The 14809-nt window shown below is 41.8% G+C and overlaps 1 protein-coding gene across 2 annotated transcripts in view; it reads right to left on the reverse strand.

The window, feature by feature from the left end:
* LOC140510428 (ADP-ribosylation factor-like protein 13B) overlaps positions 1 to 11168 on the reverse strand; it is a 49938-nt gene extending 38770 nt beyond the window's left edge. Inside the window, exons 1-3 of one of the 2 annotated variants that reach the window (XM_072619074.1) lie at positions 10429 to 11168; positions 6724 to 6794; positions 1703 to 1952 (exon numbers count right to left, since the gene is read on the reverse strand). In XM_072619074.1, the coding sequence (XP_072475175.1) occupies positions 1703 to 1952; positions 6724 to 6794; positions 10429 to 10511 (404 nt within the window). In that variant the 5' untranslated portion in view covers positions 10512 to 11168. Of the gene's footprint in view, positions 1 to 1702; positions 1953 to 6723; positions 6795 to 8672 lie in introns of both variants that reach the window. The other variant, XM_072619075.1, reaches the window with a different exon arrangement.
* Positions 11169 to 14809: the final 3641 nt, after the last annotated feature.

Here is a 14809-nt window from a genome sequence, read left to right on the forward strand (position 1 = left end):
CCCATTTGTCAGCTTCCTCTTGGGTACTGTCTTTCTTCATTAGATTATAAGATAAGCTTATGGAAGGAAAAGACTGTTTCTTTTTGTTATTTGTATCTCTAGAATTTAGCATGGTGGCTAGCATGTAGCATGGGAGTAAAGGAAAAGAAGGCAAGATGACCAGGGTGGAGGACTGGCAGTGCTAGAATGGCAGCAGGACAACACAAAGCATTCAAATGTGAGAGACAATGTACAACTGAACCAGTGAACCAGTGTAGGCTTGAAGGCTGGGATTCATCTGAACTAGACTTAACATATTAAAAATTGTATATAGAGTTAAATTTTATGTGTATAAAGAACAAGTTACTTTCTTATACTCTATTCCAAATGGAGTAATTTTTGGGGGGAACATTCTTTTAATCACCATTACAAATACCTTTGCTTAGAGACATAAGAAATACATCTGGAATCACTAAGAAATAACTTCTATTCTAATCTCTGCTACAAATCTCCTAAATGATTTTAAGTTAGTTATTCTTCTGAGGCCTCAACAGCTCTCCTACAAAAAAGTTTAGGAGTAAATCTACTATCTCTAAAATTTATGAAATCCTATGTATTAAGTTGTACAAAACTTCACTACATAGAATTAGACAAAAGCAATCCAGTATCTCACCCCCAAAAGAATGATAGATGAATTAATAAACTGTAAAAATATTTTAGATTGTACTCAAGGATCAACTTTAGACTTAAAAGTACTAAAAAATGAAATGGCATATATGTATGTAGTACAGAAAATAAACTCATTTATCTGCACATTAATTATTCATGGAAAAATCTAATGCAAAGTGGGTTCAGTATGATTGTGGGCCAATTTTACTAAGTACTGATAAAATTTCAGTGGCTATAAACTAATTTAAATGTGGTATTTAGTTGTATAACTTTATGACATTTGGGAGCCCTTAACAGAAAGTACAACTACCATTCAAGGAATTGTTTTGGGACAGAAAGTCAGATTGGCAGAATAGGTATGAATAAAACATAGAAGTTAGGTTTACTTAGCTTTACACAAGAAAAGCTGTATACATCTAATCACATTTCTCCATTATTTACACAATAATAATTCAAGGCAAGAATTAAATGGATGTGAAATGTCACATGTGCACTCAGATATTGGTTAGTTTTCCTTACCTTTTATAACATTTGTCACAGTAAGGACTGGCAAGGGAAAGTGAATACTAAGAAATAATTTTTATATAACTACAAAAGGCATGATTAAGAATTTTAAAACATTAATGTGTTAAATTTAGCGTTAAAGTGCTCATTAGAATTTGATGTATTTAATAAGGGGAAAGTAAGCTACCACCTCTTCCCATTCCCATTCCAGGATACAATGAATGCTGCATTTCTGGTCCTCCAGCTAATTATTGGTTCTACATGGCTGCCTGACTTTCCTGCTCCAATTATTTCATGTAGCATCATAAAAGACAAAAAAATTTGACCAGGATTTGCCTAGCCAATGTGAGAATGCTGGATAGTACAAAATTACATTTAAAAAAAGGTAAAATGGATGACTAAACTCTCAGCACAAAAAAGTTAAATAAACTGCATACAATTTCCATGACACAAGTAGAATATGGTCATCTATCCAATATTTCAAAACATCAATGAATCTATTACAATATATCATTTGTCTTGAATTTATATATTCATTATTGTTGCTTACACCAATATAGGCTTTCCTGATATCCTGGGATGGTTCAGAACATCAGCTATTGTCTCTCTAGCTTCTTCCATCCTCTTTTCATCACTGGAATCCACCACAAATATTACCCCATGTGATTCAGCGTAGTAGTTTTTCCATATTCCTCGAATTTTCTGTCCACCTCCTAAGTCGAAAATTGTAACTTCAAACTTTCCCTGTCTAAAATCAATTCTAGAAAAGCCAACAGTTGGAGTGATATCTTCTGGGCCCTCTGTTTTAAAGGAGAAGGAAAATAAAGCAATGCATTCTTTAGGCTTGCATTTGCTAATGAATATTTTAATTTTATGTTAAATTATTAAACCACAACTAAAATCTGACAGCATTCTATTAAAGTACAGCTATACTAAATTGAAATATTTATTTAAAGAAATATTCACTGACTGACTTATTTTAAAAAGACTTTGTCAGGAGGGCACTACAGAAAACACAAAGGACAGGAAGGCCCTACCCTCAGAGAGCTTACAGTCTAATTGAGAAGAGATTAGCCACTAAAAAGTTAAACAACATGAGCAATGACTCACAAACACTTCAAACATACAAATGCTATACTTCCTCCCTAATAAGATCTCACACTTCTTCAGTGTGTTTTTAATTTGTGTGTAAAGGACTGCAAACAGGCAGCTAGGGGGCACAGTAAGAAAGAATGCCAGTCTAGTCAGGAAGACCTGAGTTCAAATTCAATGGTGACCCTGGGCAAGTCACTTAATCCTGTTGGCCTCTTGATTCCCCATCTGCAAAATGAGCTGGAGAAAGAAATGGCAAACCACTCCAGCATCTTTGCCAAGAAAACTCCAAGTAGGGTCATAATTCAGTCAGACATGACTGAAATGACTCAACGACTAAGGATTGCAAAGTGCTTCTATGTTTATTAGCTCACATGAGCCTTACAATATCCCAGTGAGGTGGATGCTATTATCATCACAGGTGGTAAAATTGAGGTGGGATTTTAACCCAAGCCTTCCTAACAGGGTCTGATACAGCTTATCTGCCGAGCCAGACTACCTGTTCCTCACCATAAGAAAAAATCTCCATAAGGGAAAAAAATAGAACTTTTAAAGAAGAGATGCATTCAGAAATAAAGCCCGTTACAATCTCCTTCCTCATCTACCTCCAGGCTTCTATTTGCAAGTCATAGCCAAAGACCTGCCTTCCAGGAGTGGTCTTTCCTGATGTACTGTTTCCAGTCAGGCCAGAACAATTCTGTCTTGTTTGCATAGTTGTTTTCACGCTGACTCCTGCATTAAACTGGAGAAAAGGAACTGTCTTTTGCCTTTCTTTGTATCCCTTGCACTTAGCACAATGCCTGGCACATATCAGGTGCTTAATCAATGCTTATTCATTGACTCACTGAAGAGAAAGTCTCAGGTGGTACTGTTGCAGTTGCTGTTTTAAGTAGAAATGTTCTGAAGAATATCTTCACTGAAATTACCTGAATTTTTCTACCTCCTTCTGTTACAGAAATTTTACCAATTATGTCATTTATTTGGTATTAATAAGGATAAACTTAAAAATACAATTACCTCTGGTAGGATTGAAAGGCTTCTTGGGCTTAAATTTATCTACTGCTTCAAAGTTTGAAAAGTGTTTTCCTAACTGAGGCTGAGAGATAAATTACCTCTTATCACGCAAATAACAGTTTAAATCTGGACTAAAAACAGGCCTCCAAACCCCAAACTTTTTTACTACAAATCAACCTCACCATTACATACAAATTTATTAAATTAGATTGCTTATTTTTCAATCCTTAACTACATAAAGTAATGGGAAGCATGATTAGTAAAGGTGGCGACCTAGAGGTCAGAGGCCCAGTTGGGAGGCCTAGGGCAGCAGAACATGCTGTACCTAATTAAGTCACAAAGTAGTGGGTCACCAAAGTCAAACTTAAAAAGAAAAAGGTTGCCTGACGTCAGGAAAGGGGAGGAAAAAAAGTTTTCTTTACAGAATCAAAATTTTAGAGCTAGAAGTGTTCTTAGAGATCATTTGGTCCAATCCCCTCATTTTACAATTGGGAGTGAAGGCCCAACATAGGAAAGTGGCTTATCCAAAGCTATACGAGTCAATGGTTAAAAATCAAATTTCCTGAATCTAAGTTCGGTGTTCTTTCTTCCATGCCAGTGATTTCCAAAATAAGTTATACTGTAGACAAGTAAAATACTAAAATTTTTATGACAATTCGGCAAATGTTATTAACACCTCTGTGCAAGACACTATACTAGACAAGTGATCACTCTGTCTTCCATTCTTATCAGCAGGGTCCATTTGTTGGGGGAAGGATATAACCTTGGGTAAGAGCAATATCACACAGGGAAAGACAAGAGCAGTCAGTTTATCCCAGGCCCCCCTCCAAAAAAAGCTAAGGGGCAGGATAAGTCAATGGTTAGTGAATAAACTATCTTATACAGCTTCCTCCTCTTTCCCCCCAACATGGACTGCATGACCCTGTGCTCTGAGAATGGAAGATGGAACTCTAAGCATTCATACGTGTAACAGTAAGCATCCCAACATGCACAGGGGGGCCTGCTATCACAGGTTCTTAGATCTGCATTCATAAAAGGAAAGGCAACTTTTGAGGGGTTAACAATCACTTAAACAAGCACAGGTATCAGAGAAAATCAAAATCAAAATTTCAGAAAAATAAAAAATCAACAGACATGCTTCCATATCTCTCACCATTAACACATACACATAGAAACCAGAGAGGGAAGCATCAACTTTTGGGTTTTCCAAAGTGAGGGGGTTTCTTAGTGGATTCTCAGAGTCTCATCTGGCCAACGAAACCCTTCCAGTCAGTAAGTCCCAAAGTAAAGCCTCCCCCTCAGAACCAAAGGTACTTGGGACCCTCCCACAAAACAGCTCCTCTAATCAAGCTTCCCTCAATGGGCAGGCCGGTCAATGAGTGGGGAAGATCTTCTATAATCACATTATTCAATCAGAGGAACTTTTAGTAAAATACTTTGGTGGGCCTCACTATACTCTGATTAAGCCATGTTATAGGCTAAACAGGCTCTCTGTACTAGCCTGGGAATCTAACCACCACTGGAAACATTGCTTCCAAGACAAAAAGAGTGTTCCAAATTCCATACAACCAACTTTCGAAACACGATGATTCTAGTAGAGTCGCTTCAACACTATTCAAGGAAATTTCATTTAATTTACTTAATTTCATACTTAATTTAATTTAATTAATTAACTATACTTAATATACTTAAATTTCATTTAAGTATATAACTTGTGCTGTATGATATGCTAAAATGAAAAATGACTGTTCCTAAAAGATCTTGCAAATCTAGTCAAGAGTGTAAGATGGACATAAATATCCATAAAGCAAGATATATAGAGATCAGTAATGAGCTCAGGAAAGTATTGATGGAAAAGACAGAATCTGATTTGGTGTAAGGGAAGTGGAATAACTGTAAAAATTCATAGAGATAAAAAAGAGCAAAACAAGAGACAGTACAGCAGAAATAGCGTTGGATTTTGAGCCACAAAATCTGAATTTGAACTCTTTCACTTACTAGATAGGTGACCTTAATGTATCAGTCACTTAATAGTCTCAGAAGCTCAGCTGCCTCATCTGTAAAATGAGGTTTGGTTTCATGATCTCTAAGGTCCTTTTTTGGGCACTAACTTTCTGTGATTTTTCAGACCAGTGATGATATAACATGGAGTAGAATGCATAAAGCTAGAAAGAAATATTGGAGAGCAGACAGCAGATTGCCTTGAAAATGAAACAATGATGATGCGATTAGATCTTCATTTAGACACCTTTTAGAAAGATTCAAAAGACAGATCGAAGAAGGAAGTAACTGGAGTAAAGGAGGCAGGTGCCTAGGTGAGGGGTAGAGTTCTAAATTAGGATAGTGGCAAGGGAGTCATGGGAAGAAATAAATGCAAGAAATAACATGGAGGTACCATCAATAGGATTTAGCAAGTAATTAAATGAAGGAAAAGGATGAGGAAAAGCAGACTCAAAGATGTCAACCCCAACCCTGTTTGACTGGGGTAAGACAGTGGAGTTCTCAAAGGAAACTGAAGTTAGCAAGAACAGAATGATTTAGGAAGAATGTAAAGAGTTCAGTTTTGGACATTTGGAGATATCGGCTCGCAACATGTCCAAACTTAGGTGATTAAGTATCAAATGAGTGAGTTCAAGGGAGAAAAAGATAACTGAGTTAGAACCAGGGAAGGCTTTATTACCTAGCTTTCTTCTAGCTCTAAAAATTTGTCTTCTGAACATAGCTACTCCTTTGTCCTGTCTAATAAGAGGGTGTTTAATAAGCTTCTAATAAAAATGAAGGAACAAGGAAAGAGTGTTGATTTCAAGTCAGAGAAGCAAGGCTAAAAAGCTGCTTGCGATATAACCTTGCTTTCTCTCATCTAGAGAATGAAGGAGTTCTGACCCCTCAAGATGACCTCTGAGGCTTCAGTTTCATCTCTAAAGCTCTGATCTTATGGTCTATTCTAATATGAAGGAGTGGGATTGGGGAAGACTTGGGGAGAATAAATTCAGTGAATTCATTATAAAGTATGTAGGCAGAAAATACAGATATATTTCCATTTTGTCTCAAACTCAAGTATCTGTACTGATCAGTTAGGTGTGTCTCTCTCAGTTTTCAACTATGTCTAGGTTCTCCTAAATTTCCTTGTCAACAGCTTATACCCCTAAAAGGGAATCAATCTCTCACTCTCTGGGCCCACCCATCATAACACCTGAAAACATTCCCAAATAAAGGGTGACAAACCAAGACAGAAAGTGGGAGCCTTTGCATAACCAATCAACTAGCAGGCATTAAGTACCTACTATATACTATAAAGAGACTATAGGAGCCAGAAGAAGAATCATGGAAAAACCAAGTTATTAATTGAGCTATCACATCATTTTGTGACCTGAGGAGTATATAGAAAAAGACAAAAAACTTTGTAAGAAATAGCTAATCAGAGTTAAGGATAATTTACCAATTATATAAATATTCATAGCTTACCTCCTTGGATTCCTTTCACCGCTGTGCTTTTACCTGAATTATCAAGGCCTACCATCAGAAGGGTCACCTTTCTTAAAATAATAACATATAAAAATCATGTTAGGATATGACAAATTCACATTTTTAAAATTTCTATTTCTGTGACATAATTAAGCAAAATCACTTTCTGATAATCTATGAAAATAGAAGGAACCAATGTAATGAGTAATTCAAAATGGAAGTTAAAAAGTAGCATCAACCATACAATATTCACATATGACTGTATTAAATAAAGTTGTAAACCTAACAGAAATAAGCAAGTTGAGAAGAGGGTAAAGTGAGAAGGCAGTTTTGTTTATTTTCTGCATGCTGAGTGTGAGATGTCTATGGGCACTCCAGTCTGAAATGTCCAATATGAGGGGGATGACAAGGGACTAAAGCTCAGTAGTTTCTTAATATCTATATTTGAAAATAACCTCTGTAAAGACAATTGAACTCATGAAAGCTAATGAGGCTGCTGAGAGAGTATGAGAAGGGAAGTTTTGAAGGCACGATGCAAACTCAACCCTCTAGACTCCAAGTCTAGTGTTCATTCTATACTCCTACAACTCTCCCATGATGTTGAACATTCACTAATAAATAGTAAATATACTTTCCATTCCTAAATTATCTATCTGTATATAACCAAAACACTAACTTGTAAGAGCAAAATTCCAACACGACCTATTTAAATGATCAACTAAGCCTGTAAATAGGATGCAGTTAAAACAAAAGGCTATTTCTCAGTCATCTTCATGTCACACTCATGAAATGTAGGTTTCCAATGGTTAGGATTCCTTATAACCCATTGCCACTGCTATTTCTCCTCCTATCATCTGCCATATCTTACTTAAGGTAAATCTCACCTCCCCTTCCTTCCCTTCACTGCCCTTCTAGTCCCTCTCCTCCTCCTTATAATTTTGCCCAAAGGAATGTAGATTTTGATGGTTGAAACCTAGCAAAATATCTTGGGGTTACTGGGCTAATGTTTTTTTTTTTCCTTAAGGGCCAAGCCTTAAACCCTCTGGTTTTCAGGTCCCTGACCAATTCCCATTTGGTCATGATTTGGGCCTAACTGGCTCAGAGTACACGTAAACAGCAATTGCTTCTGTTTTGGCCAGGAACCCTGAGGGTCTTCCCCTCCTAGATTGTTTTTTTCCTTTGTTTGGACAACATAAAAGAGGCCATTCTTGGCCTCATTTCTTACCTAGCCTTTGGAGTTGTCTCCGTCAAACTGAAATCTGTTAAAGAGCTTAGTTTAAAAAGGCCAAGAGTGACTTATTCTTCAATTATTTAAGATTTAAGAATCTTAATGTTTTTTCAATAAAATTTCCCCCCTAACATACAAAGGACTCGATGCAAAATGCCATTCATAAACAGAGAAAAAAACTATGGAGCTGGGACTCAAAACGAAGCAGACGATTGTCTCTTTTGTTATGTTTCGTTTTGTTTTTCTCATGGATTCTCCCATTCCTTATAATTGTTCCAAGCAACATGACTAATGTGAAAACGTGCTTAACAACAGTGTACTGTACAGCCCATAGAAGGGAAAGGGAAGGGAAAGGCAAGGGAGGGGGAGAAAATTTAAAAGGTAAGCAAGTGAATGTTGAAAACGAAAAACAAATAAATTTATAAATTTGGGGGAAAATAAATAAAAGAAATATAAGATTTTAGTTGATCTTAATTAGGACGGTTGATGTAAAAGGTTACATAATTAAATAAACAGTGTATGAATATCATCCCCCATAGAACAATCTAAGAAATTAATCTATTATCATATACAAAATTTATAAGTCACATTGGTGATATTCCAAATCAGTTTTCCTCAGGGAGAGAAAAAACCAACAATCGTTTTAAAAGCTGTTTACAAAGCTCCGGATGAAATGACTCAATCTCAATTTTGCTGCAGGCATGGAGCGTTTCAACTTTACCGGAACATGTTTTTTCCTCCTCAGAACCACGCGCCGCTTCTGAGTAACAAGTGAGTCACCTGACATGAACCAGAACGCACGTGGAGGTAACGCGCTAAGTCCACGGACGCCCGTGACAACTCCGCCCAGTGTAGACATGGTCTGGAACACTCTCATCACAGAACAGACGGCGCACGAGCTCCGCACCCGGAAGGCCCCCGTCACTCCTCTCCGGAAGCATGAGCACAACTTCCGGCACTTTAGGGAAGTCAGACACCTGGCTCTTGGCGGATGTGTCCTTCCCCGCACCACGTGATGACCCTTTCACAAGGAGGGCCTTTCTCCTCACAGTGACACAGGACTTTTGGGGGAGTCGGGGCGAGGGCTCCCCACAGCCCCGCCACATGCTAGCGCGGCTTCCGCCTTTTAGGAAAATCCAGGAGAAAATACGTACAAGTCAAAAAAAAATCAAAAGGGAATTTAAAAAAAACCAAGGAAGTAACCATGGGTCATTCTGAAGGCTCAGGAAGGATTACGTAACCAAACCAGAAGTTAACATTAAAAAAGCGAGCAAAGTCTCCCAAGGCGGAGGTCCATCTCCTCAGAACCCGGTGCCGCAGACACTCGGGGGGCCGGACATCGTCTACGTCCTTTCAGTCTGGTGACAGGAGGGGCATGGAGGAGGGACCCCCGTCTGGGCCCGGGGAGGGCCCCCTGCTCCCGTCCCCTCTCCTTGGAAGGGGCATTCAGCGTTCTTCTGAGCTCGCAGCGGGCCCGTGGGAGTGGGCAGGGACGCGCTAGGGAATCAAAGTGACGCACACGCTCCTCGGCGCCTCCCCGCAACCCGAGGGAGGGCCCCGCGCGTGAAGCCACGAAGACGGCTCCGCCGTGACCACAGTTCACGATCTTCCTGCCCACAACAGGCTGTGAAAGGGAAGCGACGCGCGTGGCGCATGACTGCTGACGGCCTCCACGGCTCCGGGGGGCTAGCGCCGCGGCGCGCGGGTCCCACGGCCTTCTCAAGTTCACGGGAGCTAAGCCACGAACACGCGCGCACTCACGCACACACGCACGGTGCCCTGACAATCCCAGAAAGGCAACGTGGCCCTAAAAAGGCGACGAACTGTTGGGCGCCCCGGCCCTCCGAAATAAAGGCCCCTTCCAAGCGTCAGCCCTGACCCCCCACGGCAGGGACAACAGGGAGAGGCCCAAAACAAGGTCCAAGAAAATGGGGGAGGCGGAAGCGGCGATTTAAAAAGCCGTCTCTCGTCTGTTCCTTTGGTCCCGGGGGGGGGGGGGGAGGAATCGCCAGATTCAAAAGGGAGTCACTGGTTCCCCCAGAGGTTACAGGGGATGATGTCATCGAGAATGAGTCAGACTATAAGAACCCATCAGGAGATGGACAGGAGGGCCCAGGCCGCAGACCCGGAACAACCAGGAGGGAGCAGGCACGCCCCACCTCCAAGTCCCCCTCCGTTTTCTGATCACAGGTCCTACGTTAAAGCATGTTCGGGGATCCCACCGGGGTAGTGATGTCATGGGCACGTGGAGGAGATAGTGACGTCATGGGGAATGGACCAGTCTGGCTCCTGGAGCGAGGCCCTGTCCTAAACGGCTGTACACAGCTCGGGTCTGTCCTTGGGCCCAGGTGTTCGATTGCTCTGAACTCTGCTCTAACCCTTTTGGCGTCGAGGGTTTCCGGCCCCAAGGAGCGCCTCCAAGGGCCTTGGGGCAGACCCCCGCGAGGGGCTGGGCGCCCCCTCTGCCCCTTTCCTACCTGACGGGGTCCTTAAAGCTTTTCAGCCAGCCAAAGCAGCTGGTCACCAAGCTGAACAGGGCACAACGGCCGATCTCGCCCATCTGCGGACGGGGCAAAAGAGGCGCGAAGGGCACAGAAGGCAGGGCCCGGAACACAGCGGGGGACAAACACAAACGGGGAAGGCCGGGAGCCGACCATGAGCGACTCTGAGCCACTCAAATCACCCGCGAGACTACAGCCGACACTGCGGCAGAAAAGCCTCCCTCCCGGCTAGCACCGCATCTATCGTTGACGCGCTGACGTCACACTTCCGATTATGGGCGGGCCTCGCTAAGCCCCGCCCATACCCTTGATCCAATGTCTGCCTCGGGATCTTGGGCTGGGGCCCTCTGAGTGGCTGGCTGTTGTAGCTCCGCCCTCCTGCCCAAGGGGAGAAGGGAAGGGGCGGTTGGGGAAAGGTGGCCAATAACTAGGCAACCGGAGCGTCCTGTTGCCGGGATTCCTGAGGTTCCTCTCGCTGCCTTTGTCTCTTTCGTTTGGCCTCAAATCCAGACGCTCTAAGGCCCTAGAGGGCACCGGCGGTCCAGTGACCTCAGCTACTCCGTCGGGGGCAGTTAGGCCGTGTCTGGACGCCGAAAGGACTGAGAATGAGGCCCCGGAGTTATTTAGCCGGCTCAGGTGACACTCCCGCTTCTGACCACGGAGAGGCGGAAGCAGCAGCTCCGGGAAGCGTGAGATGTGTGACCTGCTGGGGTCAAACCCCACGCAGGGGTTTACGTGGGAGTGAACATATTAACGTATTCACCAGACGGACGTAACGCAGGTTCGAGACTCTTATCTTCGGAAACGTCTTCCCCTCCTCGTGGACTCTTCCTCAGACCAAGGCCCCAGGGGCACCCCAACCCAGGCTCCTGCTTTCCCCAGGCTGGTGGTGGTTGTCCTTCCTCTTCAAAGAGGACCAAAATGACCTCATTGTAAAGTGAGAGGTCAGCGTGTCCGACTGTGGCTGATCAGACCAGCCCGAGCTGGGAGTGCGCTCCCTCAGGTTGGGCACAGATAGTCCGCCTGAATATTTGGGGTGGACATCCCAAATTTGTGCCTCCTGCGTTTACTTTGTGCAGTCTCAATTCTGCTTTGCTCAGAGAGCACACGCCAGGCTGAGCGGTCCTGTGCCAGTGTCTCCCGTGTTGCACAGTCAAATCCAAAGTTCTTGAGGGAGACCTTGAGAGTGTCCTTGTACCCTTCTTCTGGCCACCATGTGATCGCCTGCCCCATGTGAGTTCTCCATAAAAGTCTTTTTGGCAAGTGTGCACTTTGCATTGGAACAAGGTGGCACTGTGAACGCTAGCAAACACCAAGTCTAGTTCGATGAAAATGATGGAAAATTCAGAAGCCGCTAAATAAAAAAGCGTGAACTCCACAGGGTTTACCAGCTGGATAGTTGATCCACCTCTAAGAAGGTAGCATTTAATTCCATCAAAAGCAAAGTACAAGCAAAGCTTAGGCAGATGCAGGATTCCTGGCTCAGTAAGGAGGCAGATGAAATTCAGTTTTATGCTGATAGTTACAACCCAAAGCGCTTTTATGATTCCCTGAAGGCTATTTATGGACCAAAAACCTATGGTGCATCACAACTACTCAGTGCTGATGGAGCCACATTGATTAGTGATGAGGACATGATCCTAGAGAGATGGGGTGAACACTTCCATAGTGTTCTCAACAGACCATCATCAATCAATGCTGAGGCCACTGACAATTTACCTCAGGTTGAAGTCAATCCCTCCTTAGCTGAATTTCCAACTGAAGAAGAGGTTTTGAGGCCATTAGGCTCCTTTTATGTGGCAAAGCACCTGGTGCTGATTCTATTCCAGCTGAGATTTACAAAGTAGGGGGACCATTGCTCATACAAAAGCTGACTGAAATTTTCCAGATTATATGGCAAGAGGAGGTTATCCCCCAGGACCTCAAGGATGCCTCCATTGTCCATCTCTGTCCATCTCCTAGACTGGTAGATGCAAGCTAGCACCAATTACTGCTGTCCTGGACTCACATCTCCACTGCATCTAAATTCAACCACTTGATGTTTCTGAAGACTGTATCACCTTTATAATAGCTCAGTTCATGGGACTTCCTCTATCTAAAATGGCCTCACTCCTCTATTTCTGCCTTGCAAAATCCCAGTACATTCTTTAAGGTCCAGATTAAGCCCTCATGATTCATTCAGAAATATTTTCCCCTTCCTGTGAACTTCTATAACATCTTGTTTATACCATTCATATGATTATCATATACTACCTTTTATTATTATTATTTGCTCATTTATTAGATGGTAAGCTCCTTGAGGGCAAGATAGAGAATTATCATTTATTCTGTATCTTCATCAGTCCCTACCCTGTGGATTTATATGTCAATGCATATTTGTTAAATGAATGAAAATACCAGTATAATAGAAACTCAGTCAGAATTAGAAGGGACCTCTCCATGTAGTTCTATCTTGAGCAAGAATCTCCTTTACAACATATTAGACAAAGTTTTTAATCATTAGAGATGGTCAGGAGTTAAATGACCAGCCTTCAGAGTCCTGCTAAATTCTTTTTATGATACAAATATGGTGCTGATATCTAAATCAGCAAAGAGTCAAAATAAAGAAAGGAAATTATAGACCAATTTCCTTAGTGAATATAGATGCAAAAATTTAATTATTAGCAAATAGGTTACAGCAACTGATTTATACCAGGAATTCAGGGCTGATTCAATATTGGGAAAACTATCAGCACAATTGATCATATAAACAACAAAACTAAGAGAAACCATGTGTTTATCTTAATAAATGCAGAAAAAGCTTTTGACAAAATATAACAGCCATACCTATTGAAAACACTGGATTACATAGGAATAAATTAAATAATAAGTAGAACTACCTGAAACCATCAGCAAGCATTATATGTAATTATAATAAACCAGAATCATTTCCAATAAGATCAGAGGTGAAACAAGGATGTCCAGTATCATCACTGTTCTTCAATATGGTACTAGAAATGTTAGCTGTAGCAATACGAGAAGACAAAGAAATAGAAGTAATTAGAATAGGCAAACAAGAAACCAAGTTATCACTCTTAGCAGAAAATATAATGATATGCTTTGAGAGTCCTAGAGAATCAAATCAAAATTACTTGAAACAATAAACAACTTTAGCTGTTGGGGGTGTAAGCTCAGTTTTCGCATGGACAGTCTCGGGCAGGTAAAAGTGAGGACTTCTAAACCTCAGAGTTCTCACGAGGCGCCCCAGGGAACAGCTGGGGATTGAGGCATGAAACACAAGCTATCTTGTGTATTTCCACCTCTTCTCAGTGGGAAACTTGCTGGGGAGAGCATCCCACCCTTGAGACTGGTCCGTGGTCTGAGCACACCTGTTGTTAATTAGCTAGGGGCTGAGAGCACGCACTGTATTCACAGGCAAACTATGTGGTGGGAGAGCTTAAGTAGGGATAGGAAAGCCTGAAGGCTCTCTTCTTGCTGTGGGGTCCCCTCCAGGGGCTCTTCTTGCTGGGGGCCCTTGGAGGGAAGAGGGTCCCTTCCCTCTTCCACTCCCATCCTCTTGCTGTATGATCCTTGCCCCTTGGGAGGAGGAGGATTCCTCTGTTCTGAGGAAGAATTTCACCCTGCATATGGATATGTAACTAAGACCCTGAATAAAACTTAACCCTTGTTTGACTCTGGAAAGTCTCTTCTCTCAATACGTTTATCCAGTTGGCCTCCGAAGACCTGCGAAACGTAAGCAGACTCGGGCAGCCCTTCGGCTTCTAGGCCGAACATTTAGCAAAGTTGCAGGATACAAAATAAACCTAGATAAATCATCTTCATTTCTATATATTGCTAAAAAGGTGCAACAGCAAGAGATGGAAAGAGAAATCCCATTGAAAGTTAATGTAAACACTACAAAATATTTGGGAGTCTATCTGCCAAATGAAACCCAGGGACTATATGAGCACAATTATAAAACACTTTTCACACAAATAAAGTCAGATCTAAATAATTGGAAAAACATCAGTTGCTCATGGGTAGGTCATGCTAATATAATAAATATATATACATATGATACGAGTAATTTACTTAGTGCCATGCCAATCAAACTGCTGAAAAACTATCTCATAGAACTAGGAAAAAAATATTAAAATTCATCTGGAAGAACAAAAGGTCCAGAATATCAAGGGAATTAACGAAAAGAAATGCTAGGGAAAGCGACCTAACCATAGCAGACCTTAAATTGTATTATAAGGCAGCAATCATCAAAACCACTTCATACTGGAAATAGAGGGGTATATCAGTGGAATAGGTTGGGCACACATGACAGTAGTCATGTTTGAGAAATCCAGGGACCCCAGCTTCTGTGATAAGA

This window comes from Notamacropus eugenii, chromosome 6 (assembly GCF_028372415.1).
Source record: "Notamacropus eugenii isolate mMacEug1 chromosome 6, mMacEug1.pri_v2, whole genome shotgun sequence".
In the NCBI taxonomy this organism is placed as follows: Eukaryota; Metazoa; Chordata; class Mammalia; order Diprotodontia; family Macropodidae; genus Notamacropus; species Notamacropus eugenii.